This window comes from Oncorhynchus masou, chromosome 31, assembly GCF_036934945.1.
Source record: "Oncorhynchus masou masou isolate Uvic2021 chromosome 31, UVic_Omas_1.1, whole genome shotgun sequence".
Classification (NCBI taxonomy): Eukaryota; Metazoa; Chordata; class Actinopteri; order Salmoniformes; family Salmonidae; genus Oncorhynchus; species Oncorhynchus masou.
Window position 1 is genome coordinate 92,742,931 of NC_088242.1, and position 26,681 is coordinate 92,769,611.

General features: G+C 44.0%; 1 protein-coding gene across 2 annotated transcripts in view; it reads left to right on the forward strand.

The window, feature by feature from the left end:
- LOC135524754 (mitofusin-1-like) overlaps positions 1 to 26,681 on the forward strand; it is a 28,475-nt gene continuing 1,794 nt past the window's right edge. Inside the window, exons 1-16 of one of the 2 annotated variants that reach the window (XM_064952554.1) lie at positions 1 to 167; positions 999 to 1,135; positions 1,282 to 1,417; positions 4,881 to 5,043; positions 5,401 to 5,525; positions 5,981 to 6,089; positions 9,015 to 9,122; positions 15,827 to 15,980; positions 17,936 to 18,003; positions 19,256 to 19,377; positions 19,654 to 19,780; positions 19,998 to 20,102; positions 20,287 to 20,389; positions 21,978 to 22,204; positions 25,742 to 25,909; positions 26,210 to 26,406. In XM_064952554.1, the coding sequence (XP_064808626.1) occupies positions 1,015 to 1,135; positions 1,282 to 1,417; positions 4,881 to 5,043; positions 5,401 to 5,525; positions 5,981 to 6,089; positions 9,015 to 9,122; positions 15,827 to 15,980; positions 17,936 to 18,003; positions 19,256 to 19,377; positions 19,654 to 19,780; positions 19,998 to 20,102; positions 20,287 to 20,389; positions 21,978 to 22,204; positions 25,742 to 25,909; positions 26,210 to 26,406 (2,033 nt within the window). In that variant the 5' untranslated portion in view covers positions 1 to 167; positions 999 to 1,014. The remainder of the gene's footprint in view (positions 168 to 998; positions 1,136 to 1,281; positions 1,418 to 4,880; positions 5,044 to 5,400; positions 5,526 to 5,980; positions 6,090 to 9,014; positions 9,123 to 15,826; positions 15,981 to 17,935; positions 18,004 to 19,255; positions 19,378 to 19,653; positions 19,781 to 19,997; positions 20,103 to 20,286; positions 20,390 to 21,977; positions 22,205 to 25,741; positions 25,910 to 26,209; positions 26,407 to 26,681) is intronic. The other variant, XM_064952553.1, reaches the window with a different exon arrangement.

Consider the following 26,681-nt stretch of genomic DNA (forward strand, 5'->3'; position numbering starts at 1 on the left):
CTTTGCCCTGATCGTTTGGAGCTGCTGGGACTGAGTAATAAATGAATTGTTAGCTAACGAGCTGTATCAATAACCTTACCAAATATTTACTATTCATTATCGGCAATAAGGGTTACTCCTGTCTGTGGTATGAAAAGGTAGCTTTGGCCATCTCGCCTGAAGTTGTGGTAAGGGGAATTCAATTGACTACCATGAAGATAGCTAACGTAAGCTAGTTAGCTGACATAAGACAATGACACGCGTTACAAAACAGCTGAATTTAAATAATGCGAAATAACACCAATTTGTTAGTTAGCAATACATATATAACAAATAACATTGTTTGTAATGTAAAGAAATTCCAATGTTGGTAGGTAGTTGGTTTCTGCTAATGACTTGTTAGCTAGCTAGCTGGGTGCACATAGCTAACATTAGCTACCCAGCCACATTCTTTCAATCAAGATGTTTGTTAACATGTCATTCAATATCTGTCGCTTGTCAGTGTAAGGTTACTCAACCTTTAGATAGTTGCTAATGTTTTGTCGACTGCTGGAATGTTTTGTAGCCAACCAAAGTATTTTAATTTGCTAACCAGACCCTGTTAACCAACCCAGACATGTAGCTAGTTGTGTCATACACAAGTCTTACAATAGTAATAATTCTTATTTGGCTTTGACTCATGAAGGCTGATATGGAATTATTATAATTATTTTTAAGTTGTGGTGTGAATGTCTGTTAGCTGACCAGCTGTGTTCATTGGGAAAGTGGTGGTGGTGGTGGTGGTGGTGATGATGATAATAATAATGCTAAGTATCTAGCATGGTCCAGGCACATGCTTGGGCATCACGGCTAGTCAATATGTCAAGGAACAGACTTGTCAGTATTTGGGGAGAAGGACAACTTGCAGTGTATAATGAGGTAGTGCACTTTTTTTGTAATGTGCATACTTTCTCTCTCTCTCTCTCTCTCTCTCTCTCTCTCTCTCTCCCTCTCTCTCTTTCTCTCTCTCTCTCTCTGAGATCAGAAAGCTGAAGCATGGATTCGCCTCAGGACGACTTTTCTCCACTCAAACGCTTTGTAGTGGCCAAGAAAAAGATAAGTGACGTGTTTGATCAACTGCTGGAGTATGTGAAGGAAGGTTCTGTGTTTGTAGAAGGTGAGTGTGCTGTATATTAAATCAGATGCTTCGACCACATTTTGAATGTCAAAGTAAGTAGTCGAATGCAGAAAGTGTTTTGATTTTTATGTTGTGAGTACACTGTTCTCTTATTATTATTTTTTCTGTTGTTGTGGATTTGTCAGAAACTTGTCGGAATGAAGCCTTAGAGAATATTGCAAGTCGGGAGCAACAGGAGCAGATTCGGGCGTATGCTGGCAAACTGCAAACTATAAAAGATGTGCTAGCACGCAGACACATGAAGGTGGCCTTCTTTGGCAGGTAAATGCGTATAGTCTGCTGCATTTTTATTTCTCCACTCTTTTGCATGTGTTTTTATTTTACACAGCTTCCAGGATAGAACTGAAGTGTGCAACCACATTTGAGCAAAGATCAATGGATTGTGACATTGAGTTTGGCCTTTATTGATCAGTTAACATTGTTCATGTTACACCATTGCATACTAAGCACTGTATTGTACTGTTGTAGACACTTGGTGTCCCAAGCTTTCAGCTTTGCTAATTGAGGATGAAGAAAAGGTGCTGTTCTGCTTTCACTTTCTGTTTTACTGCCTGTTCATTGAAGCACACGTTCGTTGAAACTGTTCTGCTCCATCAGGCTTTTATCTTATGAAACCGGTCCTCTTTATGAATAGTCTCGACCTGTGGTATTTCTGTATGTGCTAACTAGCTATTGGACAAGATTCATAATGATAAATTGCCTAGTCATAAGCCAGTAAAACCATAACAGTTTGACATTCCTGTAGTTATTTCCTTATAAGATTGTATGTATAGTTGAAGTCGGAAGTTTACATACACTTAGGTTGGAGTCATTAATACTCGTTTTTCAACAACTCCACACATTTCTTGTAAAAAAAAATAGTTTTGGCAAGTCGGTTAGGACATCTACTTTGTGCATGACACAAGTAGAGGTCGACCGATTAATTGGAATGGCCGATTAATTAGGGCCGACTTCAAGTTTTCATAACAATCGGAAATCGGTATTTTTGGACACCGATTTGGCAGATTTTTTTTGGACACTATTTAACTAGGCAAGTCAGTTAAGAACACATTCTTATTTTCAATGACGGCCTAGGAACAGTGGGTTAACTGCCTTGTTCAGGGGCAGAAGGACAAATTTTCACCTTGTCAGCTCGGGGGATCCAATCTTGCAACCGTACAGTTAACTAGTCCAACGCTCTAACCACCTGCCTCTCGTTGCACTCCACAAGGAGCCTACCTGTTACGCGAATGCAGTAAGCCAAGGTAAGTTGCTAGCTAGCATTAAACTTATCTTATGAAAAACAATCAATCACTAGTTAACTACACATGGTTGATGATATTACTAGATATTATCTAGCGTGTCCTGCGTTGCATATAATCTGACTGGGCATACAAGCATCTAAGTATCTGACTGAGCGGTGGTAGGCAGCAGCAGGCTTGTAAGCATTCATTCAAACAGCACTTTCTTGCGTTTGGCCAGCAGCTCTTTGTTGTGTGTCAAGCATTGCGCTGTTTATGACTTCAAGCCTATCAACTCCAAGATGAGTCTGTGTAACCGATGTGAAATGGCTGGCTCGTTAGTGGGCTGTGCGCTAATAGCGTCTCAAACGTCACTCGCTCTGAGACTTGGAGTGGTTGTTCCCCTTGCTCTGCATGGGTAACGCTGCGAGGGTGGCTGTTGTCGTTTTCCTGGTTCAAGTCCAGGGAGGAGCGAGGAGAGGGACGGAAGCTATACTGTTACACTGGCAATACTAAAGTGCCTATAAGAACATCCAATAGTCAAAGGTTAATGAAATACAAATGGTATAGAGGGAAATAGTCATATAATTCCTATAATAACTACAACCTAAAACTTCTTACCTGGGAATATTGAAGACTCATGTTAAAAGGAACCACCAGCTTTCATATGTTCTCATGTTCTGAGCAAGGAACTTAAACGTTAGCCTTCTTACATGGCACATATTGCACTTTTACTTTCTTCTCCAACACTTTGTTTTTGCATTATTTAAACCAAATTGAACATGTTTCATTTTACTTGAGGCTAAATTGATTTTATTGATGTATTATATTAAGTTAAAATAAGTGTTCATTCAGTATTGTTATAATTGTCATTATTACAAATGAATTTGTAAAAAATTGGCCGATTAATCGGTGTCGGCTTTTTTGGTCCTCCAATAATCGTATCGGCGTTGAAAAACCATAATCGGTCGACCTCTAGAGACAAGTAATTTTTCCAACAATTGTTTACAGAGATTATTCCACTTATAATTCCCGTGGGTCAGAAGTTTACATACACTAACTTGACTGTGACTTTAAACAGCTAGGAAAATTCCAGAAAATGAAATGCCTTTAGAAGCTTCTGATAGGCTAATTGACATCATTTGAGTCAATTGGAGGTGTACCTGTGGAAGTATTTCAAGGCCTACCTTCAAACTCTGCCTCTTTGCTTGACTTCATGGGAAAATCAAAAGCAATCAGCCAAGACCTCAGAAATTTTGTAGTCCTCCACAAGTCTGGTTCATCCTTGGGAGCAATTTCCAAACTCCTCAAGGTACCACGTTCAAAAATGTACAAGCAATAGTACGCAAGTATAAACACCATGGGACCACGCAGCCATCATACCGCTCAGGAAGGAGACGTGTTCTGTCTCCTAGAGATGAACGCACTTGGGTGCGAAAAGTGCGAAACAATACCAGAACAACAGCAAAGGACCGTGTGAAGATGCTGGAGGAAACTGGTACAAAAATATCTATCTCCACAATAAAACGAGTCCTATATCGTCAGAACCTGAAAGGCCGCTCAGCAAGGAAGAAGCCACTGCCCCAAAACCGCCATATAAAAGCCAGACTACGGTTTGCAACTGCACATGGGGACAAAGATTGTACTTTTTGGAGAAATGTCCTCTGGTCTGATGAAACAAAAATAGAACTGTTTGGCCATAAATTACCATTATGTTTGGCGGAAAAGGGGGGAGGCTCGCAAGCCGAAGAACACCATCCCAACCATGAGGCATCGGGGTCGCAGCATGTTGTGGGGGTGCTTTGCTTCAGGGGGGACTGGTGCACTTCACATAATTTCCCTTCCTCATGACGCCATCTATTATGTGAATATATTGAAGCAACATCTCAAGACATCAGTCAGGAAGTTAAAGCTCGGTTGTAAGTTGGTCTTCCAAAAGGATAATGACCCCAAGCATACTTCCAAAGTTGTGGCAAAATGGCTTAAGGACAACAAAGTCAAGGTATTGGAGTGGCCATCACAAAGCCCTGACCTCAATCCTATAGAACATTTGTGGGCAGAACTGAAAGCTTGTGCGAGCAAGGAGGCCTACAAACCTGACTCAGTCATACCATCTCTGTCACGAGGAATGGGCCAAAATTCTCCCAACTTATTGTGGGAAGCTTGTGGAAGGCTACCCAAAACATTTGACCCAAGTTAAACAATTTAAAAGCAATGCTACCAAATACTATTTGAGTGCATGTAAACTTCTGACCCACTGGGAATGTGAATAAATAAATAAAAGCTGAAATAAATTATTCTTTCTTCTTCTATTATTCTGACATTTCACATTCTTAAAATAAAGTGTTGATTCTGACTGACCTAGAACGGGAAATTTTACTAGGATTAAATGTCAGGAATTGTGAAACTAAATGTATTTGGCTAAGGTGTATGTGAACTTCCGACTTCAACTATGTTTGATGAAAATGAGTCACTAGACCTCTTAAGTTGTGTTCTTTGCTTAGGACGAGTAATGGGAAGAGTACAGTGGTGAATGCCATGCTGAGGGACCGGGTGCTGCCCAGTGGCATGGGTCACACCACCAACTGCTTCCTGAGTGTGGAGGGCACGGACTCGAACAATGCTTACCTCAAGACGGAGGGCTCAGAGGAGGAGAAGAGCATCAAGGTAAGTTCTCTGGTTATGTGGATATACTGGTTGGAAGATTAGGTTTACTTCTCTTACCACTCATACAGTGGGCTTGGAAACTTGCTACCTGATTGAGTTACTTAGAGATGAACTCTTACCACTAGTAGTACCCTCAGTCACATTTTTTTTTCTGACCCTCTAAGCAATTAATTATTAATCAACTTTAGTCTACATAAGATTATTATGCTGTCGGCAACTTTGACCTAAGACGCAGCCTCAACTTTGACCTAAGACGCAGCCTCAACTTTGAACATTACATACAAGTTGTCAGGCGGGCAGAGTTTGAGTGACTTGAAATCCATTGAAATTATACTACGACTCCCTTTTTCTCTCCAGACTGTGAACCAGCTGGGTCACGCGCTGCACATGGACCAGAGTCTGGATGCAGGCTGCCTGGTCCGAGTCTTCTGGCCCAAGACCAAGTGTGCCCTGCTCCGAGACGACCTGGTCCTTGTAGACAGGTACAGTAACGTTACCCTGACAACGCTACCACACCTTTCCAATTACACCGTTGGTCTTAACAACGTGTACAGTGCTCCAGAGCTTTACGAATTGCAAGATATACACGGTTGTCTGTTTTTGTTATTTGATCAGACACTGATGATCGTTATATACACAGGTCACCTATCAACTAAACACCGAAGGCTGAAGAAGTGAACCCACATTACACTTTTTTGCTTTTCTGAGTGCTTCCCTGTTTATGAGGATTGCAATTTTACCTCTGTGTAGCTTGCTCTGAGTCCATACAGGTTGATCTGTACTATTGCTAAGTAGGATAACTAGAATAGCCATCAACCACCAGTGTCCCAAGCCCCATGGTAAGGATTGGCCACCAGTAAACCGAGGTTGATTAGGCTGTATTACACTGAGAAGCAGTGTCCTTGACCTGCTCTAACATATCCTTTATCTTCTTTAGCCCTGGGACAGATGTCACCACTCAGTTGGACAGCTGGATCGACAAGTTCTGCCTGGACGCTGACGTCTTTGTGCTGGTGGCCAACTCTGAATCAACCCTCATGAACACGGTAACGGAGCTCACAATCTGACCAATCCCAACAGGATCTAGACAGTGCTGACCAGTCAATGCATCCACCTGAAAGATTGACAAAATTATCTTGTAGCAGAGCTTCCAGGAGCGCAGATAGCTGTGTGCTCATGGATTTTTCTAATGGATTCCTTATAGTTATTTTTCCACCACAAACAATACTGGTCTTTTTGGAGATGGGAAATACGAAAGGATTTGATTTAGTCATTTTAACAGTTCTATCAAGAGGTTTATGTGTTCTATAAAGCAGGAATGTTAAGCTCACTTGACGCAGCTACACTGAACAAAAATAAAAGCACGTTTAAAATGTATATATTTTTAATTTAACCTTTTATTTAACTAGGCAAGTCAGTTAAGGTACACTGGTGTAATTATCATGCTGTTTCATCAGCTTCTTGATATGCCACAGCTGTTTTTATTTATTTAACTAGGCATGTCAGTTAAGAACAAATTCTTATATACAACTGCCCACACCGCCCAAACCCGACAACGCTGGGCCAATTGTGCACCGCCATATGGGACTCCCCCAATCACGGCCGGATGTGATACAGCTTGGAATCGAACCAGTGACTGTAGTGACGCCTCTTGCACTGAGATGCCGTGCCTTAGACTGCTGCACCACTCTGAAGCCCAGGTGGATGGATTATCTTGGCAAAGGAGAAATGCGCACTAACAGGGATATGAACAGATTTGTGCACAACTTTTGAGAGAAATAAGCTTTTTGTGCATATGGAACATTTCTGTGAACTTTTATTTCAGCTCATGAAACATGGGACCCAAACTTAACCTGTTGCGTTTTATATTTTAGTACAGAAGGAATTGTCAATGTATTTTATGTATGTGTTTTTTAAGGTAATCTTTGCAAATGAACAGCTTGTGTAGTAGGCTGGTTAAAAGGTTGTAACTTTAACTGAGAGAATTGGTATGTCAAGTGACGGTAAAGGAAGTGTTCTCTTTCCAAAGCTTGTTAGTCATTAGTGCTAGGATACGGCTGTCTCCATTTTGCTCCAGCACTTAGGCCCAGCTCTGTTTATGTCTGCCGACGCATTCATGTTATGTCAGAGGCATGTCGTCAATCACTGGGCTCTCGTTATCTGTGCCAAATCTCTTCAAGGGACAGGTCCCGTTTACCCCTCCCACTTATCGTTTTGACTACGCACCCTAGGATACCCAGCCTCTGATTTTCAATCACAGAACCCAGTATATTGTAAGTGCTCTGAAGTACATTAGATTAGCGTTAGTAGACTGATAATGCGATGCACCTGGACACACACTTGTTAAAACCTCTTGAAACTCCCCATCCCGGATCCGGGATTGTGACTAAGCCTCAGGCTCATTAGCATAACGCAACGTTAACGATTTCTGAAAATCGCAAATAAAATTAAAATAATGCGTTTGCTCTCAAGCTTAGCCTTTTCTTAACAACACTGTCATCTCAGATTTTCAAAATATGCTTTTGAACCATAGAAATTGACTAATTTGTGTAAGAGTATGTAAAGCTAGCATAGCATTTTGTGTAGCATGTAGCACGCAACATTTTCACAAAAGCCAGATAACCAAATAAATAAAATCATTTACCTTTGAAGAGCTTCTGATGTTTTCAATGAGGAGACTCCCAGCCACATACCAAATGCGCAGTGTTTCCTGAAAGCGTCTGTGTGTAGGAGAAATCGTTCCGTTTTCTACATTGCGCCTGGCTACCGAAACGAACCGAAAATGCAGTCACCTACAACGTGAAACTTTTTCCGGATTAACTACATAATATCGACCGAAACATGGCAAACGTTGTTTGGAATCAATCCTCAAGGTGTTTTTTCACATATCTCTTCATTGACATGCAGTTCATGGAAGCTTGCTTCTCTCTGTGCCCCATGGAAAAATACTGGCAGGTGACTTTTGCGCACCAATTTCGGCACAGGACACCGGGCGGACACGTGGTAAATGTGGTCTCTTATGGTCAATCTTCCAACGATCTGCCTACAAATACGTCACAATGCTGCAGACACCTTGGGGAAACGACAGAAAGGGCAGACTCATTCCTCTTGCGTTCACAGCCATATAAGGAGATCATGAAAGACAGAGCCTCAAAAATCCTTGTCATTTCCTGGATGCCAAGTCATCTTGGTTTTGCCTGAAGCTCACGTTAAAGGGCACGCACAGAGAAGATATTTGTATTTCTGGACACGTCAGAGTGTTTTCTTTCGAACAGTAGCAATTATATGCATAGTCGAGCATCTTTTTGTGACAAAATATCTTGTTTAAAACGGGAACGTTTTTCTTCCAAAAATGAAATAGCGCCACCATAAGTGTAAGAGGTTAAGCAGATGAAGTGAAGAAGCATTTGTTCTGTTTTAGTTTAGGGAGTAAACTCCACTGTTTGTTGAATAACAGACAATAACAGTTTCAGTGACTGGAGACCTTTTCCTAGCTTATTAGCTATTTCATAACCTACAGTATCTTTGTGACCTTTTTTACAAATAGACTGAGTGAAAGTTTGTACTGCACTTTCTCTATAGTAAGGGCGTGTTTATGTATGTGGGGCACTTGCGCGCGCACGCTCTATTTACACAGAACTGCATTGGGACACCTTTATCTCTGAATTGTTTGTAAAGGTTAAACACATTGGGAAGTCGGGTGTAGACTGTAACGTTTGACTCCAAGCATGTGCCCCTGGCAACGAGGTTTCCAGCCTCGTGTCAGCCAGCTGTCTGTGTCCTTCCAATATCTATACACATATACTATGCTCTCTCCAACTCTCCTGTAAAATTTAAATCAATAAAATAAAGTAATTGAGTTCTCCTTACACAAATAATAATTAGATACATAATAAATGTTAACACTACACTTTGGTTTTAAGACTTAGTGCACTAACAATTCCTGACCTTGCATTGTTCTTGTTTTCCAGGAGAAGCATTTCTTCCACAAGGTGAACGAGAAGCTCTCCAAACCCAACATCTTCATTCTCAACAACCGCTGGGACGCCTCAGCCAATGAGCCAGAGTACATGGAGGATGTGAGTGTCTTACCAACAATAACTGGGCATTAATGGAAATTAATAATTAGTCAAAGTGGAAATGACCTTTTTATTCCTCCAGTTGACGATCAAAGTGTGTGTGACTGACAATTATGGACAATAACCGTTAACAAAATAAATGGTCATAAAAGGTATGAAACATTTTAACAGGGAATTATTAACTAGGCAAGTCAGTTATTTACAATGCCGGCCTAACCCAAACGACGCTGGGGCCAATTGTGAGCCGCCCTATGGGACTCCCAATCACAGCCGGTTATGATACAGCCTGGAATTGATCCAAGGTCTGTAATGACGTCTCTAGCACTGCGATGCAGTGCCTTAGACCGCTGCGCCACTTGGGAGCCCAAAAATACCCCCCCCTCATTAGCCTATTCACAACCTCTTGTCACCTAATTCCGGCAGATGGGAAGGGACACTGTTGTCCTAGCTTCAGGTGAAGTCGATTCCACCGTTGGGATGCCAGGACAGAGAAGAGATTGGAGTGGGTTGTGTGGGAGACCTGAGGTGTAAGAACGATGTGCTTCGGTTGTGATGTAGGGTTTGAGCCTTATTGTAGGGTGGGGCAGTTTCTGTTGCTGCTCCTTAGGCAGGTACCATGGTATTGTTGTGAATGCGTGCTTCGACTGGAAGGCAGTGGAGTGTGTGTGTGGTGGACCGGGGTAACATGGGAGAACTTGACGGTTGAACACCAGGTGTTCTGGATAAGTTGCCAGGGTTTGATGGCACAAGTGGGGAGCCCAGCCATCAGCGAGTTGCAGTAGTCCAGACTGGAGAGGAAAGGTACCTGGATTAGGACCTGCACCGCTTTCTGTTTTGGGGTAGGGTTCTACTCTATGGTTGTTGTCGAACATGAACCTGCAGGAGTGAGCCACTGCTTTGATGTTTGCAGAGAAAGACAGGGTGTTGTCCAGTGTCACGCCAAGGTTCTTTGCTCACTGGGAGGGTGACACCACAGGCAGGCCTTCCCCAGAAGAAAGAGCAGCTATGTCTTGTTGAGTTTGAGGTGTTAGGCTGCCATCCAAGTTGAGTTTTCTACCAGACACGCAGAGATGTGTTTTGACACCTCTGTGTCAGAGAGGGGGGGAGAAGTATAGCAATTCGCATAGCAATGATCGGAGAGACTGTGAGGATATGACTGAGCTGAGTGACTTGGTGTATAAAGAGAAGATTGCTTAGAACCGAGCCCTGGGGGACACCGGTCGTGAGAGTATGTGGAGCAGCCTGTGTGCAGAGAGGGTGGAGAGGAGGATTGGATGGTTCACGGTGTCAAGGGCAGCGGATACATTTTAGGAGGATGAGATTAGAGGACACAGATTTAGCTTTGGCACTGTGGAGAGCCTCTGTGATAAACAGAGGAGCAGTCTCGGTTGAGTGACATCTTGAAGCCTAACTGGTTAATGGTATAAAAAAAATGTATATTTCTGAGAGATTTGGTCTGACCACAGGCTCAAGTGTTTTTGTTTTTTTTAAAGAAGGGAGACCGTCTGTAGTTTAAAAAAATATATATAATAATTTTACATCTATTGCCGAGGGTTGGTTTGTTGAGGGGTGGGTTCAATTTCCTCTCAAAACAGACTACTTCTAATAAAGTTAACAAAGCACTTGCTAGTGTGGGCGATTAGGCCTGGCTCGCAGTCGGCGTTCCAATTAATTCGATGGGGTTGAGGTCAGGGCTCTGTGCAGGCCAGTCATGTTCTTCCACATCGATCTCGACAAACCATTTCTGTATGAACCTCGCTTTGTGCACGGGGGTGTTATCATGCTGAAACTGATACCACAAAGTTGGAAGCACAGAATCATCTAAAATCATTGTATGCTGTAGCATTCAGATTTCCCTTCACTGGAACTAAGGGGCCCGAACCATGAAAAACATCCCCAGACCAATAATCCTCCACAACTTCACAGTTCGCTCTATACATTGTGGCAGTGTTCTTCTGGCTTCCGCCGAACCCAGATTAGTCCGTCGGACTGCCAGATTGTGAAGCTTGATTAATCACTCCAGAGAACGTGTTTACAATGTCTCCAGAGTCCAACCGCAGCAAGCCTTACACCACTCCAGCTGACGTCTGACATTGCGCATGGTGATCTTAGGCTTGTGTGATGCTGCTCGTCCATGGAAGCCCATTTCATGACGCTCCTGACAGTTATTGTGCGGACATTGCTTCCAGAGGCAGTTTGGAACTCGGTAGTGAGTTGCAACAAAGAACAGACGATTTTTATGTGCTTCAGCACTCGGCCGTCCCGTTCTGTGAGCTTGTGTGGCCAACCACTTTGCGGCTGAGCTGTTCTTGCTCCTAGACGTTTCCAATTCACAATAACAGCCCTTACAGTTGACCGGGGCACCTCTTGCAGGGCAGAAATTTGACAAACTGACTTGTTGGGAAGGTGGCATCCAATGACGGTGCCACGTTGAAATTCACTGAGCTCTTCAGTAAGGCCATTCTACTGCCAATGTTTGTCTATGGAGATTGCATGGTTGTGTGGCTGAAATGGTTGACTCAACTAATTTTAAGGGGTGTCCACATTTTGTCAATTTACAGTAACTAATCAAAGCTGGTGGACATTCTCCTGATTGATGGAGTCACTTAGAATCTACTAGGCCACTGTATTATGGTCGCAGTATTGACAACAAATGTTATGGTCATTTCAATAAATCAGTAGAGTACTTCAATAAATTAACCAACCTTTTGGCTGGCTGTCATGTAGACTTAAATTAGTTTATGATCCATTTTTCTATTGTGATTATTTTTTATCTCACAACTGTGTGCATTGCATGATCAATGTTGCAAATGTGAAGTGATTGATCATATAAGCCTGTTGGATGTTCAAAATATATGTATTTTTATTTCTAGAATCAGATACTTATATGAATGAATAGGCAGTTCAGTCTTAATTCTGGTATTAGGCAATCGGGTATCATTTTCACATATTAATCCCTTTCCCATCTTTGTTTCTTTCTATAGCCTCTGCTGTAGTAATATGCTGCAGTTGATTGATTTAGGTCAGAGTGATGTCCATTGTTTCAGAATGCCAAACTTCCGGAACGTTCATAAGTACTTTGCCAACTGTTGGTTTAAAATTCATATCGCTTATTTTTGTGGGATCAAATGTTCATAAATGGAATGAAAAATAATACTATGGTGCCTGGTGAATGTATGTATTTCCCTGTTCCATATTCAGTGCCTTCAGAAAGTGTTCATACCTCTTGACTTATTCCACATTTTTGTTACAACCTGAAATCAAAAGGGATTAAATACACTATCCCATAATGTCAACGTGAAAACAGCATGTTTTCTAGACATTTTTTGCACATATTATTGAAAAATTAACTACAGAAATATCTTATTTCCAGAAGTGTTCACACCGATGAGTCTTTCTGGGTAAGTCTCTAAGAGCTTTGCACACCTGGATTGTACAATATTGGCAGTATAATTTTTGCTAAATTCTTCAAGCTCTGTCAAGTTGGTTGTTGATCATGGCTAGACAGACATTTTCAGGTCTTGCCATAGATTTTCAAGCAGATTTTAAGTTAGAACTGTAACTAGGCCACTCTGCAACATTCAGTGTTGCCTTGGTACTCAACTCCAGTTTATATTTGTCCTTCTGTTTTAGGTTAATTTTCCTGCTGAATGGAGAAATTGTCTGTCTGGAAAGCAGACTGAACCAGGTTTTCCTCTAGGATTTTGCCTGTGCCTAGCTCTATTCCGTTTTTCTTGTCATCATAAACTCCCTAGTCCTTGCCATAACATGATGCAGCCGCCACCATGCTTGAAAATAGTGATGTCTTGTTGGATTTGCCCCAAAATAGCAGTTTATATTCAGGACATAATGTTCGTTTTTCTTTTCTTGCAGTTTTACTTTTGTGCCTTTTTGCAAACAGGATGCATGTTTGGGAATTTCATTTTTTATTTAACTAGGCAAGCCTTTCGGTTACTGTCCCAACTCTCTAACCACTAGGCTACCTGCCTCCCCTTTTTCAATTTGGAGTGTAACTCAACAAAATGTGAATAACGTTGAGGGGTGTGAATAGTTTCTAAAGGCACTTTTTTTATGCATTAATTGTAAGGGGGGGGGAATTTTAACTTAATTTTCAAGTAAATATAGTTTAACAAATTTACCCTAAAATGTAAAAATTTAAAATGCTACTGGGTAATAATTTTAGATCCAGAACGGAATGGTCGGGAGAAGATTTATTTCCAAAAGTTCCAAGCTGTCAAAACCATTAGTTTGATACTGGGTTGTCACCAAAGCTGTGTTGTATTCTTTCAGTATGTCATAGTTCATTTTCAAAGATGGATTACACGCTCAAACATATATTATATTTATATATTTTATTATTATTATTATTATTATTATATTTATATATTATTTATATATATTTTTCAACAAGAATGACAACCGTGGACATTTGCATTACAATGACTCGTTACCCAGAATCATACACGGCTCTAGGCTCTGGAGTTGCTGTTATTGCTATGGGCTCTTAACATTGTGGTGATGTTCAAATCAAAGTTTATTTGTCATGTGCGCCGAATACAGCAGGTGTAAACCTTACAGTGAAATGCTTACTTACAGGCTCTAACCAATAGTGCGAAAAAAAGGAAAAAAGTGTGTTTAAGTAAAGAAATAAAACAGCAAAGAGACATTTGAAAAAAGAGTAGCAAGGCTTTATACAGACACCTGTTAGTCAGGCTTATTGAGGTAGTATGTAGACAGCTCGGTTAGCCGATGTGCGGGAGCACTGGTTGGTCGGGCCAATTTAGGTAGTATGTACATAAATGTAGCGTTAAAGTGACTATGCATATAAGATAAACAGAGTAGCAGCAGCGTAAAAAGAGGGGTGGGGGGGGCACACAATGCAAATAGTCTGGGTAGACATTTGATTACCTGTTCAGGAGTCTTATGGCTTGGGGGTAAAAACTGTTGAGAAGCCTTTTTGTCCTAGACTTGGCACTCCGTTACTGCTTGCCATGCGGTAGTAGAAAGAACAGCCTGACTGGGGTGGCTGACAATTTTTAGGGCCTTTCTCTGACACTGTCTGGTGTAGAGGTCCTGGATGGCAGGCAGCTTTGCCCCAGTGATGTACTGGGCCGTACGTACTACCCTCTGAAGTGCCTTGCGGTTGGAGGCCGTGCAATTGCTGTACCAGGTAGTGATGCAACCGGTCAGGACGCTCTCGATGTTGCAGCTGTAGAACATTTTGAGGATCTCAGGACTCATGCCAAATCTTTTTAGTTTCCTGAGGGGGAATAGGCTTTGTCGTGCCCTCTTCACAACTGTCTTGATGTGTTTGGACCATTCTAGTTTGTTGTAGATGTGGACAATAAGGAATTTGAAGCTTTCAATCTGTTCCACTACAGCCCTGTCGATGAGAAGGGGGGCGTGCTCGATGCTCCTTTTCCTGTATTCCACAATCATTTCCTTAGTCTTGGTTACGTTGAGGGATAGGTTGTTATTCTGGCACCACTCTGCCAGGTCTCTGACCTCCTCCCTATAGGCTGTCTTGTCGTTGATCAGGCCTACCACTGTTGTGTTGTCAGAACTTAATGATGGTGTTGGAGTCGTGCCTGGCCATGCAGTTGCGGGTGAACAGGGAGTACAGGAGGGGACTGAGCACGCACCCCTGGGGAGCTCCAGTGTTGAGGATCAGCGTTGCAGATGTGTTGCTACCTACCCTCACCACCTGGGGGCGGCCTGTCAGGAAGTCCAGGATCCAGTTGCAGAGGGAGGTGTTTAATCCCAGGATCCTTAGCTTGGTGATGAGGTTTGAGGGTACTATGGTGTTGAATGCTGAGCTGTAGTCAATGAACAGCATTCTCATATAGGTGTTCCTTTTGTCCAGGTAGGAAAGGGCAGTGTGGAGTGCAATAGAGATTGCATCATCTGTGGATCGTTTTGGGCGGTATGCAAATTGGAGTGGGTCTAGGGTTTCTGGGATAATGGCGTTGATGTGAGCCATTACCAGCCTTCCAAAGCACTTCATGGCTACGGACGTCTGTAGTCTGGGGTCTGTAGTCATTTAGGCCGGTTGCCTTTGTTCTTGGGCACAGGGACTATGGTGGTCTGATTGAAACATGTTGGTTTTAGACTCAATCAGGGACATGTTGAAAATGTCAGTGAAGACACCTGCCAGTTGGTCAGCACATGCGCAGAGCACACGTTCTGGTAATCCATCTGGCCCCGCAGCCTTGTGAATGCTGACCTGTTTAAAGGTCTTACTTACGCCGGCTACGGAGAGCGAGATCACACAGTCGTCCGGAACAGCTGATCCTCTCATGCATGCCTCAGTGTTGCTTGCCTTGAAGCGAGCATAGAAGTGATTTAGCTCGTCTGGTAGGCTCATCTCACTGGGCAGCTCGCGGCTGTGCGTTCCCTTGTAGTCTGTAATAGTTTGCAAGCTCTGCCACATCCAACGAGCGTCGGAGCCTGTGTAGTATGATTCAATCTTTGCCCTGTATTGGCGTTTTGCCTGTGTGATGGTTTGTCGCAGGGCATAGCGGGATTTCTTTAAAGCTTCCGGTTCAGAGTCCCGCACCTTGAAAGCGGCAGCTCTACCCTTTAGCTCAGTGCGAATGTTGCCTGTAATCCATGGCTTCTGTTTGGGATATGTACGTACAGTCACTTTGGGGACCACGTCCTCAATCCACTTATTGTAACGATGCCGTACTGTTCACCTCTCACAGGTTCGAAAGCAGCACACGGACCGCTGCGTCAACTTCCTGGTGGAGGAGCTGAAGGTGGTGGACCGGGAGCAGGCGCCCAACCACATCTTCTTTGTGTCAGCCAAGGAGGTGCTCAACTCCCGCATGCAGCGCGCCCAGGGTATGCCAGAGTCTGGTAAGCCCGGCCGGTGATGGTGGTGGTGAAACGGGGAGGGGATGTAGGCAAGCGTGGGTGTGAATAGTGGTAAACCGTGGTGTCCTGATCAAACCGGGTGTTGGGTGTGTAGGTGACTGTGTGGATGGATTGGGTGTGTGGGGTGAGCAAGCAGGCTCACTCAGGCCATGGGTTTTGTCCTGTCCACACTGTATCCCTGATAGGCTTCTCCAAATTAGATCCACAGTGTCCCGCTCCAAACAACATTTCCCCAGCCAAGCTATAAAACAAACTGAAACTTCACTATCGGCTCTTGTCAACACCAGCTACATGGGATCAAGGCACTTATGTAGTCCATTGGCTCACATATTCCAACATGACCTTTTTGTTTGGGTGGTGTCTGTCTTGAGCTCTGTTTTTAGCCTGGCATCCATCTTCTCCGTCTGTGATGTAATTTCTGATCCTTTCTAGTAGAGGTCGACCGATTATGATTTTTCAACGCCGATACCGATTATTGGAGGACCAAAAATACCGATACCAATTTAATTGGACTTTAAAAAGTGAATTTGTAATAATGACAATTACAACAATACTGAATGTACACTTATTTTAGCTTAATATAATACATCAATAAAATCAATTTAGCCTCAAGTAAATAATGAAACATGTTCAATTTGGTTTAAATAATGCAAAAACAAAGTGTTGGAGAAGAAAGTAAAAGTGCAATATGTGCTATGTAAGAAAGCTAATGGTTCAGTTACTTGCTCAGAACATGTGAAAGCTGGTGGTTCCTTTTAACATGAGTCTTCAATATTCCCAGGTAAGATGTTTTAGGTTGTAGTTATTATAGGAATTATATCACTATTTCCCTCTACCATTTGTATTTCATTAACCTTTGACTATAGAATGTTGTTATAGGCACTTTAGTATTGCCAGTGTAACAGTATAGCTGCCGTCCCTCGCCTGGGCTCGAACCAGCAACACAACGACAACAGCCACCATCGAAGCAGCGTTACCCATTCAGAGCAAGGGGAACAACTACTAGAAGGCTCAGAGCGAGTGACGTTTGAAACGCTATTAGATGCTTAGATGCTTGTATGCTCAGTCAGATTATATGCAACGCAGGACACACTAGATAATATCTAGTAATATCATCAACCATGTGTAGTTAACTTACATTTTACATTTACATTTAAGTCATTTGGCAGACGCTCTTATCCAGAGCGACTTACAAATTGGTGAATTCACCTTCTGACATCCAGTGGAACAGCCACTTTACAATAGTGCATCTAAATCATTTAAGGGGGGGGGGGGGCTAGTGATTATGATATAACTAGTATAACTAGTGATTATGATTGATTGTTTTTCATAAGATAAGTTTAATGCTAGCTAGCAACTTACCTTGGCTTACTGCATTCGCGTAACAGGCAGGACTAGGCGTTGGACTAGTTAACTGTAAGGTTGCAAGATTGGATCCCCAGAGCTGACAAGGTGAAAATCTGTTATTCTGCCCCTGAACAAGGCAGTTAACCCACCGTTCCTAGGCCGTCATTGAAAATAAGAATGTGTTCCTAACTGACTTGCCTAGTTAAATAAAGGTGTAAAAAAAACTGCAAATCGGTGTCCAAAAATACCGATTTCCGATTGTTATGGGAACTTGAAATCGGCCCTAATTAATCGGCCATTCCGATTAATCGGTCAACCTCTACTTTCTAGGTTAAAGGGATATTTCACTTTGGATCTTTCAGGTGTTTGACCACCACCGTTCAAAAGCGAGTGGACCAAAGCGGTGCTCTGCAGAGCTCTTTCCCCATGGTTTTTAATTCACTGCTAACTGATACAAAAGTGATGTGTCTCCTCTTTTTTTAATTTTTAAAATTATTATTTATTTTTGTAGTAGTTTATAGGCAAAATGGTGCTAGACTCAGTTTTGGAGAGATGTGGTGATCTTTGGATGACGATATGATGTTTCCCAGGTGGAGCTTTAGCCGAAGGTTTCCAGGAGAGGCTCAAGGAGTTCCAGAGTTTCGAGAGGATATTTGAGGCAAGTGTTTGTGTGTGGGGTGTGACAATGTCTAACACCACTCGTTCTCAAGCCTCCGATGGGTTTTAATGATTTAAATACAACGTAATTTAATAAAAGAGCCCCACAGTATGAATGTAAAATGAAATGACAGAAGTACAATGAAACATATTCCAAGCAATCAAAATGACCGTTAAAACAATGTGTAGTCAAGTCAAAAAGTGACTATTCCTCAGGCTGCAGCCTAGGACATTCGGAACATGCAGAGTGAGGCGTACCAGGCTCTGTCTCTCTGAATTCTCTGGCCTGGCTTTTCCGGTGGGATTCTGAACATCGTGTTGGAGCCCGTGTTGGACGAGAGACAGAACTGTGTCAAAGTGTGTGTGTGTGCTTGTTATGGCAGAGAAAAGATTAGCGATAGAGAATTCCTTGTCTATAGCTCAGCTTAGTTACGCTGCCCCATACCATTTACCTCTATAGGGTCGGACACCTGAAGGGAAAGCTGTGTGATGATAGGTTAGCTAGATTATATTCGTGCCACTGCAGATAGTAGTGTTGAACCATTCTAATCACTGTATCTCTATGATCCTGTGCTGTGAGAAACAACTCTAGTCTTTCCACCTCATCACCAGACTACTCGTCTCTCCACCAATCACACGTCTCCAATCCAAGCCCGCCCCGCTGACTCCCTGCTTAGGCCAATCAATGTGCATATTACCATCAATCTGCGTCTTCATTGCTGAAGTCTAGATTTGCTTTAGCGAGGATCATCAATTTCATTCAGTTTAATTTTCATTCTGTTCACTGTCATTTGTTGCGTTCTTTTGCCTGCATTTTGTCTGGTCAGAGTTGTTTTATGTTTAGTATTTCCTGATCTCCCTTTCTTAGAATTGCTGTACTTCTATGATTTTGCTATGTCTACACTAACACGTTACTGTGAGCCTAAGAACCAAGGGGCTGTGAGACTTGAGATGCAGAGCTGCTGCCGGAATTTTTTTTTTTTTTCCCCACTTGATTTATTCCACAAAATCCTACATAAATTGCGGCAGCAGGTGTATATCTCGTCCTTTTTTGTCCTGCCTATACCCTTTTCACACGCGCTGACCCGAACCAAACTGTTCTGGCTTCACATGGTCCTTTTCAAACTATGGTGGATGCTTATGGCGCAATCAGGCCAGCACAGCTTGGTTGGGCTCGCCTCAGTAGGTTGAAAAGCCCAGTAGGTCGTGTCGCAGCCCCCTGTCACAGTAACGTGTGTTATATGGCCTCCCAGGAGTGTATCTCGCAGTCAGCAGTGAAAACAAAGTTTGAGCAGCACACTATCAGGGCCAAGCAGATCACTGAAACGGTCAAAGCCATCATGGACGCCATCAACATCAAGGCAGCAGAGAAGAGGTGAGTGTCCTCTGATCCATCCGCTCACAGCCCATCCCTCTTCTTCCTGGATGTTCTGTTTAGTCAGTCATTCCCAAAATGTTTTGTATGGAAACGGTAACATGTATGATTTAGCAATTGTTGTCCAATGCTAAGATGTTTTAGAATGTGAGGTGGGTTCCAACAGGGCAGGCCCAGTGCATTTTCTAAGTAATATGGATATTGGAACACAAACCTTTGCACTTCCTGTGGAAGCACGGATTTACTACACCTTATCACTTCCTGTGTGTCCTGTAGAGTGGCCTCATTGGAGGACCGTGAGTACCAGATTGACCGTCTGGAATTTGTGACGAACCAGCTCCAGCTGCTCATAGAAGACATCAAGAAGAAGATCAAGGCTGTCACAGTGGAGGTGGAGAACAAGGTAAACCGTGGCCATCGAATAACATAACTGTTTACAATATGTTTTGAAATCCCTTAAAGCCTCAACACTGCAGGGAATGGCCTTTCCTGGTCATGCTGCCAACGGCATTTTATGGATTTAATACAGCACTAATCCTCAATCCATTCCAAGGGTTACTTACCCCTGATTGTTAAAAATGTTTGTTTTAGCCAGGTACTGACACAACTGTTTTCTCAAGGTGTCCAGCGCCATGGGCGAAGAGATCTGTCGTCTCAACGTGCTCATCGAGGAGTTCCGCTCGGACTTCCACCCCTTGCCCGACATCCTCAAGCGCTACAAATCAGTGAGTTTGAGTACCATTACACCAATGACTAACACACAGGTCTTCTCCATGAAATGGAAGCGTTGTCACTGATGTAGCGCATTTAGGTTAGTACCATCAGGACTCTTAACATCTCAGTAGTGACCTCTCTTCTACGCACTCTGTTTCTGCAACCATTCCATGACCACCTGACCCTCCCTTACAGGAGCTGCTGAGCCACATCGAGGAGGGCATGGGTAAGAACCTGGCCTTCCGCTGCTCCAACGCCGTCAACGCCTCCGTGCAGTCCTCCCAGAGAGACATGATCGGTAGGTAGGGAGCAGTCCTCCCAGAGAGACGTGATCGGTAGGTAGGGAGCAGTCCTCCCAGAGAGACGTGATCGGCAGGTAGGGAGCAGTCCTCCCAGAGAGACGTGGTCGGCAGGTAGGGAGCAGTCCTCTCCAGTGAGACGTGATCGGCAGGTAGGGAGCAGTCCTCCCCAGTGAGACGTGATCGGAAGGTAGGGAGCAGTCCTCCCCAGTGAGGTAGGGAGCAGTCCCCCCACAGTGAGACGTGACCGGCAGGTAGGGAGCAGTCCTCCCCAGTGAGGTAGGGAGCAGTCCCCCCACAGTGAGACGTGATCGGCAGGTAGGGAGCAGTCCTCCCCAGTGAGACGTGATCGGTAGGTAGGGAGCAGTCCTCCCCAGTGAGACGTGATCGGCAGGTAGGGAGCAGTCTTCCCCAGTGAGATGTGATCGGTAGGTAGGGAGCAGTCCTCCCCAGTGAGATGTGATCGGTAGGTAGGGAGCAGTCCTCCCCAGTGAGACGTGATCGGCAGGTAGGGAGCAGTCCCCCCCCATTGAAACGTGATCGGTAGGTAGGGAGCAGTCCTCCCCAGTGAGATGTGATCGGTAGGTAGGGAGCAGTCCTCCCCAGTGAGACGTGATCGGCAGGTAGGGAGCAGTCCCCCCCAGTGAGACGTGATCGGTAGGTAGGGAGCAGTCCTCCCCAGTGAGACGTGATCGGCAGGTAGGGAGCAGTCCCCCCCCCCCCCAGTGAGACGTGATCGGTAGGTAGGGAGCAGTCCCCCCAGTGAGACGTGATCGGCAGGTAGGGAGCAGTCCCCCCCCCCAGTGAGACGTGATCGGTAGGGAGGGAGCAGTCCTCCCCAGTGAGACGTGATTGGTAGGTAGATGGTGCACCATGTAACACAACCCCATAATAAATACTATATTTAGGCTAGCCCTGTTCATGACTTGTCTGGTCTTAGATCTGTTAGCACAAACTGATCTGGGATCGGGTTTGGTCATGACACCGGCTCACAACCCCCCCCCCCCCCCCAGTGTTTGTCATGAGGTGTGTGAGTGACACGGCTACCAGTCAAAGCAGACTGTCGTCAATGTTATTGACCTCTATAATGTTCAGGACTGGAACTATTGCTGAAGGGAGTAAACCAATTGAATGAGGGGAAAATACGCCTCGCGCACGCAACAGGATTGTTCCATATTGCTGTCTTCTCACCCATCTATCCCTCTTGGATCATTGTGTATTTTAGACACTTGTGGAAAGGAGGGCCCTTTTTGTAACAGTTGAATAGTGTGCCAATTCAGGTTCTATAACACAGCTTCCACTGATCCAGTTCTGTCAAATCTTTGACTTCAAGGAAATCAGGAAGCATTCAAATTGTTTGGGTCTGATGTCATCTAGACCCGTCAAACTTAACTCTGGACCTTGAAGACAGTTCCACTGCCCCCCCCCTTGGTCTAAATTAGGGACTAATTTAGACCAGGGACACCAGATGGGTGCAATGAATGATCAGGTAGAACAGAACCAGCAGGCTCTCAACTCGTAGGGTTAGTTGAATACCCCTGCTCTAGATTGGTGTCATTGTTTCCTTCCTTTTTTTCCAACCACCAGAGAGTCTGCAGCCTCTGCTGCCCCCTGCTGTTCAGAACCAGATACAGATGCTGGTGCCCTGTCACAAATTTGACCTGAGCTACGACTTGAACTGTGCCACGCTCTGCTCGGACTTCCAGGAAAACATAGAGTTCCAGTTCTCGATGGGTTGGACGGCGCTGGTCAACCGCTTCCTGGGGCCCACCAACGCCAATCGGGCCCTTATGCTGGTCGACAAGAACTTCCCGGTAAGGTGGCTCCAGGGTTGAAGTTTCCCCTTGGTGCAGAGCTAGAATCAGCTTCCTCTACCAATCTTAACCATAACCATTGGTGAGTGGAGGGGGAATGCAAAACTGACCCAAGATCAGCGTGTAGGGGGCAACTTCACTTTATTCCAGTAAGGCATGAGTGTGAGAAACAATGGGGATAGATGTCATCTGTAGTGTATTATGTTGTATATAAGGAATGGCATGTTATGACTGTGCTCAATGGTTAAGAGTTGTGATACTGGTTGACCAGCATCTTCAGGTAACCACAGTTAAAACACATGGGTGGGTTGAAAGTAACTCCCAGAGTGCAGGGTTCAATCACCGCGTCCACCTCTCTTACTCTCTCTTCCATCTGTGTCTTCATCTGTGTCCACCTCTGTTTCCATGTCTAATCAAGCATCACAAAACCCAAGGCTGAGGAACAGTCATTGGTGAGGATTGGTGATATGTTCTTGGTGTTGTATAGATAGTTTTGGTCATGAAGTGTATGTGGACACCTGCTTGTCAAACATCTCATTCCAAAGTCATGGGCATTAATATAGAGTTGGTCCCCCCCTATAACAGCCTCCACTCTTATGGAAAGGCTTTTTGCTAGATGTTGGAATATTTCTGCAGGGACTTGCTTCCATTCAGCCACGAGCATTGGTGAGGTCGGGCCCTGATGTTTGGCAATTAGCCCTGGCTCGCAGTTGGAATTTCAATTCATTCCAAAGGTGTTTGATAGGGGTTGAGGTCAGTGCTCTGTACAGGCCCCTCAAAGTTGGAAGCACAGAATTGTCTGGAAAGTCATTGTATGCTGCAGCATTGCGATTTTTCCTTCACTGGATCTAAGGGGCCTTAGCCCGAACCATGAAAAGCCCCAGACCATTCATTATTCCTTCTCCACCAAACATTACATGTTGGCGCTATTCATTGGGGCAGGTAGCGTTCTCCTGCTATCCGACTAAACAAGATTTGTTCGCTGGACTGCCAGATGGTGAAGCGTGATTTTCACTATTGCTCCAGAGTCCAATGGCGGCCAGCTTTATACCACTCCAGTCGACGCTTGGCATTGCACTCGTGTGCGGCTGCTCGGCCATGGAAACCCATTTCATAAAGCTCCCAGTGACCAATGATTGTGCTGCCGTTGCTTCCAGAGGCAGTTTGGAACTCTGTAGGGAATGTTGCAACAAAGGACAGACCATTTGTGACACACGAGGTGCTTCAGTACTCGTCTGTCTCCTTCTGTGAGCTCGTGTGGCCTACCACTTCACAGCTGAGCCATTGATGCGCCTAAACATTTCCACTTCACAATAACACTACTTACAGTTGACTGGGGAAGCTCTAGTAGAGCAGAAATTTGATGGACTAACTTGTTGGAAAGGTGGCATCCTATGACGGGCCACGTTGAAAGTCACTGAGCTCTTCAATAAGACCATTCTACTGCCAATGTTTGTCTATGTAGACTTCACGGCTGTGCGCTCAATTTTATACCTGTCGGCAATGGGTGTGGCTGAAATATCAGAGTCCACTAATTTGAAGGGGTGTCCACATACTTTTATGTATACAGTACCAGTCAAAGTTTTGGACACCTACTCATCAAATCAAACTTTATTTGTCACATGCGCCGAATACAACAAGTGTAGACTTTACCGTGAAATGCTTTACTTACAAGCCCTTAAACAACAATTTACCGAGTAGACTAAAATAAAAAGTAATAATAAAAAGTAACACAATGAAGAATGAGGCTATATACAGGGGGGCACCGGTACCGAGTCAGTGTGGGGGGGTACAGGATATTTGAGGTAATCTGTAGATGTAGGCGGGGGTGAAGGGACTATGCATAGGTAACAAACGGCGAGTAGCAGCAGTGTACAAAGGGGGGTGGATGTAAAAAGTCCGGTAGCGAGTTTATTAATTGTTCAGCAGTCTTATGGCTTGGGGTAGAAGCTGTTGAGGAGCCTTTTGGTCCTAGGCTTGGTATTCCGGTACCGGTTGCAGAGAAAAGTCTGACTTGGGTGACTGGAGTCTGCCACTTTTATGGGCTTCCTTCTGACACTGCCATTCAAGGGTTTTTCTTTATTTGTACTATTTTCTACATTGGAGAATAATAGTGAAGACATCAAAACTATGAAATAACACATGGAATCATATAGTAACCAAAAAAGTGTTAAACAGATTCTTCCAAATAGACACCTTTTTGCCTTGACAGCTTTGCACACTCTTGGCATTCTCTCAACCAGCTTCACCTGGAATGCTTTTCTAATAGTCTGCGTCTCACAAAGACACGGCGGTTGGAACCAAAAATCTCAAATTTGGACTCCAGACCAAAGGACAGATTTCCACCGGTCTTAATGTCCATTGCTCATGTTTCTTGGACCCAGCAAGACTCTTCTTATTGGTGTCCTTTTAGGAGTGGTTTCTTGGCAGCAATTTGACCATAAAGGCCTGATTCGCGCAGTCTCTTCTGAACAGTCGATGTTGAGATATGTCTGTTACTCTACCTCTGTAGAATTTATTTGGGCTGCAATTTCTGAGGTTCAGTTAACTCTAATGAATGTATCCTCTGCAGCAGAGGTAACTCTGGCTCTTCCTTTCCTGTGGCGCGCCTCATGAGAGCCAGTTTCATCGTAGCGCTGGGTTTTTGCGACTAAAAGCACTTTATTCAAATGCAAAGTTCTTAATGTTCCGCATTGACTGACTTTCATGTCTCAAAGTAATGGACTGTCGTTTCTCTGCTTGTTTGAGCTGTTCTTGCCATAATATGCACTTGGTCTTTTACCAAATAGCCCTATCTTCTGTATACCACCCCTACCATGTCACAACACAACTGATTGGCTCAAACGCATTAAGAAGGAAAGAAATTCCACAAATATAACTTTTAACAAGGCACACCTGTTAATTGAATAGCATTCCAGGCGACCTCCTCATGAAGCTGTTTAAGAGAATGCCAAGAGTGTGCAAAGCTGTCATCAAGGCAAAGGGTGGCTACTTTGAAGTATCTCAAATATATAAAATATATTTTGATTTAACAAAAACATTTTTTGTTAACTGAAATAACACATGGAAACATGTAGTTTTCATGTCTTCACTATTATTCTACAATGTAGAAAATGGTAAAAATGAAGAAAAACCCTTGCATGTGTAGGTGTCCCAACTTTTGACTGGTACTGTCTATGTTTAAACATGACTGAAATAGATGCCTCGTAGATATGTTTTAACATGTAATGAATGATATAGAATAGACATGCCATCGATACCACTTCAAAAATATAAACTAAATGTGTCGTTCTCTTTCTGTTCCATTCATGTTCTGGCTTTTATTGAAGTTACTGAGTTCTAAATGACATGCTCCATCTGACCAGTGAAACAATGGGTCAGTTTGGAACCCAGGTTATCATCTCGTGGTTCTTTATTCAAATGAACTGGTAGTTAATTTCCTACATCGTCTCAATAACATCCCAGGTTTAGTATGTAATATTAGGAATCCCACCACACTCGGTAAGCCTGTGTCTGTCTCTCTCCTGTCCTGTTCAGATGACGCGCTCCCTGTCCACCACACCCTCCAGCGGACCCTCCAGTGTTGCCGTTGCCCAGCCCCAGGACACCGCGCTCTCCCAGGAGGACCTGATGATATCCGTGGCCACCAATCTGGCCTCCCTCGCCTCCCGCACATCCATGAGCATGGTCATCGTCGGAGGAGTGGTGAGTAGTTGTCTTTCTGCACCCACCCTCCAGGTCACCGATCTGGCAACCTTGTTTACAGTTATACAGGGCTACACTGTAGGGCTTTAATCAAGCTGGAAGAGGCAGATGACGGAATACTTTATTTCTCCCCACAAAAATACAACTTTGTTTTTCCAGAATGTAGGTGGGTGCTGCTCTTCAACTTCCCTTCAGTGTTTTGGAAACTATTTTATAACAACACCCCCAGATTAGGCCTGTCAACCCATAGAGGTACACTGCTCAAACTACAACCCACCTCCTCTCCCGCGTGTGTCCTAGGTGTGGCGGACGGTGGGCTGGCGGCTCATAGCCTTGTCGGCCTCCATGTACGGCCTGCTCTACCTGTGGGAGAAGCTCACGTGGACCACCAAGGCCAAGGAGTGCGCCCTGAAGCGCCAGTTTGTGGACTACGCCACAGAGAAGCTGCAGCTGATTGTCAGCTTCACCAGTGCAAACTGCAGCCACCAGGTTCAGCAGTAAGTAGTCTGCACCTCTGGGAATAAGGATACTCTCTTAAAGGGGAAGTTTCCCCTGACATCAAGGTTTGTTTCTATTGTAGACTGCGTTTGAAGGTATGAAAACAGCTGTCAGTCAATATTCCTGTGTCATCTGTCTTGGTAGAACTTGTTCATTCAGACATCTGCAGGCCTCAATCCCAGTACAGTAACTCATAGTTAAGAAACATCTACATACGAGGCTTAACACTTCCTTTATGAATCAATTCTCTACTGATGTATTGTATAGGGCTGAA